The following is a 6,004-nucleotide window of genomic DNA, read 5'->3' as shown; positions in this document are numbered from 1 at the left end:
AAAAGCTGATATGTTGGCTATATAGCTTATGTATGACATGACTACACTTACAATAGTGGAATTCATAGTGGCAATTGTGGAATTCATAGCTTAGTTAGAAAGTAAATAACATCTTCTCACTAGTATTTCATGTATTATGAAAAAAGAACGTGATCGTGGGTCATTCATCGCTTAGGAAAGACTCTGTTCCCATGTGTACCTAATTGCTAGTGTACACTCACTTACATAACATATATATTCATCACTTTCTAGCACGAAAAAATTGCAAGCATAATGGTCTCAGGTTGTAATATAGTAGTATTTATTTACAATGGAAAATTTAAGTAAGCATTCCAATGATTGTTTTTTGCAAGGATTACTTAGTAAACTATGCAATAGTTATTCACTTCACTAGTTAGGCAATTACCATTGTACTTAACTTAAGGATTATTAATACAACTCAAATCAAGTTGATACAAAACTAACCGAGAGTATTTACAAAGTAAGCAAACCTAAAAATCCTCTTTCTTTCTGTGACTAATGTAATTAAGAAGGTAATGGTCGATTGTTCAAATAGTTACTAATATAGCCACCATACACATTTTAGATCGTATCAATTGCTATTCTTAAGAAAAAATCTTCTTTTAGGTTCATTTGTACTTAAGAACTACTACCAATGATCTCCTCTTGGGCTCAACTAGTTAATAGCTCACCTTTCGGCCTCACTATTCGACATGATTGTATTAAGGTTCTAGGCGATAAAAATCTCCTCTCGGACTCATCTATCAAAATCTTCAACTAGAAGCATCAATTATATTTCTAAGCATATTAACACATTTAAACAATCAACCAATCATTATGTATCTTAACTACATTAGCAACTAGCATTCCAACCAACCATCAAAGAATTTTAGAACATCATGGAATGCAAAACACAAGTAGTCATTCTAAACATCAAAAAAGTTAAAATAAATTAAAGTAAAGAGTTTAGAATTGCTCATTCATGGATAAGAATCCATATTCAGAGTTGGAGCTTACTTTGATCTCTATATTACATTGTTACCCATAAGAAACAGTTGTGATATCTATAAAAAAAATATACTTTAAACAAAGTCTCTGCAAAAGTCTACATTTCAAAGTCTAAATTTGAAAATTTTTAGTAAAGATCTCTCTAAAAAGTTTTCAAGTCTCTTTAATTATGATACAAAGCAAGTATTTATAGTGAGGAGCTAAATGACCATCTTTTTACCTATTAAAAATAGCTTAAATAAAGGACGCAGACAAAATTTCCCTTTAGTAACCTTCACAACTTCCAACTCTGCAAATAAACATCATGGCCTCTATCCATTATCGTGACATTGATGAAGGACTTCTCACTTGTTGATGTCTGGGCATTAATGTCTCGACCTGAAAGATCAACATATCGCGACATAACATGCTGACGTCATAGCTTTAGCACCTCCTCTATTGCAATATAACTCACTTTTATTTTCTCATTCAAGCTAAACCCAATTAATGTCGTGCCCTTAAATCACTCACATCACGACGTTACATTTAAGCTTCATCTCCTCATTTCAAGGAGTTTATCAAGTCGCGGCTTCTTTTTCATCCATGTCGAAACATCCCAAGCTAAGCATTTCTTTGCATCCTAAAACAACAACTCACATCGTGACATTGCCTTGTTTCAACTAATCTACCAAGCCTTGCATGCCATGGTCCTCTTAACTCTCTTATATAGCCAAATTAAGCACCACTTGAGTATCATTTACTACATAAAACTAATGTAGTATTAAAAAAAACACTAAAATTGGCATAAAAACACAACTAAAACTAAATACAACATGGCTAACCACTAATCAATTAAAAGATTCAATTTCACTTAAAAATAAGCTGAAGTAAACATGAAAATGCCCTAATTGCATATGCCAAATTATAACATATCAGTATCAACACCCCCTAAATTAGAATAGATAACTTAATCCCTTAAAATAGACTATCATGAAGATTTAACTCTATATTCACTTATTCAAATCTCAACTTACTAGACTATCATGAAGCAATCTTCATCTTTTATATTTTTTATAATCTTTAACTCTTTAACTCTAATAATAAATGAGTTTATTCAACTTCAATTTTGTTATTTATAAGCTTGAGCACAAGCTCGAGTTGATGTTCAAAACAATAATTTTTAATGTTAATTAAAAATATAAATATATAAAAGCACTCAATTATTTATATATGGCCGGAGTTGTGATTAAAAAAGTAAAAATTTTATATAAACTTTTATAAGTTTCACCATTTCTTATTCTTACAACAATTCACGGTGCATAAATATGCTATATATATTTCTATGTAATAGCAGTATATTTCATATTATATTTTAATAATATTCAGTTGTATGCACTGATTGTTGTATATCATTTGTGAAATGTGCATCTTGTCCTCCCTCCTCTAAAGAATCACGTACCTATATGGAGTCCTAGAAAGAGATAAAAGGGACGGTAAAGAAGAACCCACTAAAGCGTGCCCAAAAAAAGGGGAAAAAAACTCTTACCATAGCTCCCTCTATACCTTTGTAGTTTTGAGTTGTCAATAAAAACACTTTGTTCTTTTGGGTGGTTTCCTTTCACTTGGTGGGATTTGTCTATTTCAAAGGTGGCTTTTCTTAACATATTATATATATTATATTTATAATATGATATAGCGTTTTTGGTCTGATTTTCCTCGTTTAAAGGTGTCGGTTTGTAAAGATTTTAATGGTTGAGAGGCTCTATAAGCTGGACAGTTCTTGCTTTGTCAGCTAATATCTTCACAAGTTTAGAGTTGTATCACTAGTTCCTTCTTTGCTCATAGTAAAGATTTGTTGGTTTCATGATGTGGGTCTTCATTATTTTGAGCTCTGGTTGAGTGACTCCTTTAAGGTATACCTGCAACTTCCCATCTTTGCATGGTTTTAAATAACCATTAGCTCCTTTTCATTTGTTCTCCACCTTTGTTTTTATGGTACTTGGCTTCTAAACCTGGAACACTTTATAGACATATATTTTCAGATTTTTGCTAATTGTCGGTCTTCAAAGTAGTTGAAGAAAGGTGATCCTATTGGTGTAGTTGGAGATCATATCTGGTGTGTGAAGGAGATGGAGAGTGGTTGCTCTAAGAATGTTGAATCATGTCCTAAACTTCTTGATTTAATACCTCAAGAAAGAGAGTGGCATTTGAAGAGAGAAGAGAGAAGGGATGGATCCTCAGAGGAGAAGAAGCTGGAACTGAGGCTTGGTCCCCCAGGTGAGAGCAACTGGTCCAACAAAAACAACACTGAGAGAGATGAGTCTTTACTCTCACTAGGGTACTTCTCTTCCATGAAGAGCAATGGAAAACAGACACACAAGTTTCCATGTCCGGAGGACCACCCTGTTGGGTCAGTTTTGTCCACTCCATGGGCCAAAAACCACCATCAACAGCAGACAATGCCTCCATTTCTCCAGTTCCCATCAACAACAGCTCCACCACAGACCTTGCCTGTTATAGCTAAGGAATCGTCACAGCCCTGTTGCAATAAAGCGGTAGACTTGCAGGAAGCTGAGAGAAAGGCATTTAAACCTCCTGCAAATACAGCTGTGCCTCTCAATGGTTCTCAGAAAAGGTACTCCAGCTTTTTACATCTCTCTCTCTCTCTCTCTGCACCTCTTTTAATTATAATTTTACTTTTTAAAATCTTTTTTTTTTGACAGAGGATATTCACCGCAAGTCACAAGTGTATTTACCTTTCTTGATGTTGTATGTGGTCCAGCATCCATGCATGCTTGTTACTTGGTTTCATTTCTTTATGTCTCTCATGTTAACCTGAAATACTTCATTAATTCTTTCGTATGTAGTATTAGTGCAAGTTTTTACTTTTTATTATCTTTCAGATGTTCTTAAGAAACCTTTTTTTTCCCTTTTTTTTGGGGTCTAATTATGATCATGGTAAACAGAACTGCTCCTGGTCCAGTTGTTGGTTGGCCTCCAATTCGTTCTATAAGGAAAAATCTTGCCAACAGCAGTTCTTCAAAACTAGCTTCTGAATCACCAACTCACAAGGCTGCTAATGAAAAACCAGCAGCTGAACCTAATGGCAAAGGCCTGTTTGTGAAAATCAACATGGATGGAGTTCCCATCGGTAGGAAAGTGGATCTCAAAGCCTATGATAGCTACGAAAAATTGTCAACTGCTGTCGATGAACTCTTCAGAGGCCTCCTTGCAGGTAAATTTGTTATGAAATATATAAATATACAGCTGAGGTTTTTTTTTTTTCACATGGATTAGGTAACTTAGATATGATAGTACTGTCCATTAGCCACTAGGGGTGAATTTGTTTTATTCATTGTTTAATATGGGCATCTATATCATCATCAGCTCATATAGTATTCGACTATCCCATCATTTTGTTCAGTGTATTAGAAGCTTTTTGTGTTGCATCTGGGTTACTATAATGACCCATCAATTCACATCAGTGTTAGTTTTCAACTGTTTAGGTGACGGAAGTGGGGGAGGGATTGCATATTTCAAGGGCCAAAGTTTTGGACTCACCTGCTTGTTGTTATTGCAATTAAACTCGTAGCTTAAATTAATGGGATCCTAATTGACAGATATGGTTTGATCTCATGTGTTTGTCTTTTGCTGCCATCCATGTAGCTCAAAGAGATTCCTCTGCTGGTGGAATAGTGAACAAGCAAGAGGAAGAGAAAGCGATTACGGGCGTATTGGACGGAAGTGGGGAATATACACTTGTTTATGAGGATAACGAAGGAGACAGTATGCTTGTTGGGGATGTCCCATGGCAGTAAGCATCTTTATCTTTATCACTGTTGATCTTTGTTGCAATTTGTGATTATACTATACCATATTATATTATATTCCCACAATTAGTGACGGAGCATATAGTAGAGTACCCTTTATATTTTGCATCTTTTGTCCTCTAGTTTCCCCCTAAAAACAGCATTAGATTCCTCATATCTTCACCCAAATTATGATTTCTTTAATGTTGGCATGTTCTTTCTTAAACTACGTATTACCCAAACACTAGAGAAACCAGTTTTGTCTTATTATGGTTATTTAATTATTTATATGTTGAACTAATACATGCATAAATTTGTAATATCTGGTTTTTTTTGCATTGGATGTGCAGCATGTTTGTGTCGACTGTGAAGAGGCTGCGTGCGTTGAAGAGCTCCGAGTTATCTGCCCTTAGCCGTGAGTGTCGGTTTTATTATTAAAAAACAACTAATCATTAAATGTTTAATTATGTGGTGTTGTTGTTTCACAGTTGGAAGCAATAAGCAAGGAAAGCTACAGGCTTGAAGTTCTCTAAAGATCCTGATCACAGTTCAAAGAAAGAGACTTTGAATTATGTTTCGCGTTTTCACAATTTTCTCCCCTATTTTGGAATGCAACTTATTGCACTCAGCAGTATAAATATATATATATTTAAGTGGTTTTATATGTAAGTTTTGATGTCTTTCCCTTAAATGCTTAATAGCAACTATCTCGAGTTTGTTATGTAAATTTTATACTTTTAACTTTGCATTGAAGTATCCATCTTGAATGCTGAAAAACCCAAATTGAGGCCTATATTAAGTTCAAGTTTAATAATTTATACAACAACCAACTTCAAAGGGAAAATTGAAAGAATGATGGGTTGTAAAGTTGAAACCATTTCCTTCTATGTTGGATTCCATTGAAGTTTTCACTACAACCGAGAAACAGTAGCCTAATTCAATACAAGGGGTGTGTTGTTTAGGGTTAAAGGAGAAAGTGGAGGAAATAAGTGGCCTTTTTGTTCAAAGTGACAGACAAGACAACGCAACAAAGAGCTAAATCTATATTCCCTTTTGGAATTGAATTTTGACCATTGATGCAGCAAACACTAGTCAACCAGATATGGTTTGATTTGGAGCAGTGTCTGTAAATGTTCAAGTGTAGGGGCGGTACCAAGCCAAATGAATGAATGTGTAGGAGGGAGCAATAAATTTAGCTTTTAAAACAA

General features: G+C 34.5%; 1 protein-coding gene across 2 annotated transcripts; it reads left to right on the top strand.

The window, feature by feature from the left end:
• Positions 1–2,354: 2,354 nt before the first annotated feature.
• Positions 2,355–5,573, top strand: LOC108472140 (auxin-responsive protein IAA26-like). 2 transcript variants are annotated; one of them, XM_017773733.2, is made up of 6 exons: positions 2,355–2,900; positions 3,060–3,622; positions 3,954–4,222; positions 4,654–4,801; positions 5,147–5,211; positions 5,285–5,573. In XM_017773733.2, exons 2-6 carry the CDS (start codon positions 3,117–3,119, stop codon positions 5,317–5,319), a joined length of 1,023 nt encoding a protein of 340 aa, XP_017629222.1. In that variant the 5' UTR covers positions 2,355–2,900; positions 3,060–3,116; the 3' UTR covers positions 5,320–5,573. The 2 variants fall into 2 exon arrangements, with proteins under 2 accessions (XP_017629222.1, XP_017629165.1); XM_017773676.2 differs by having other exon boundaries at positions 2,356–2,900; positions 3,016–3,622.
• The last annotated feature ends 431 nt before the right edge of the window (positions 5,574–6,004 follow it).

The sequence above is a fragment of the Gossypium arboreum genome, chromosome 10, assembly GCF_025698485.1.
Source record: "Gossypium arboreum isolate Shixiya-1 chromosome 10, ASM2569848v2, whole genome shotgun sequence".
In the NCBI taxonomy this organism is placed as follows: Eukaryota; Viridiplantae; Streptophyta; class Magnoliopsida; order Malvales; family Malvaceae; genus Gossypium; species Gossypium arboreum.
This window is presented reverse-complemented; position numbering and strand designations above follow the sequence as displayed.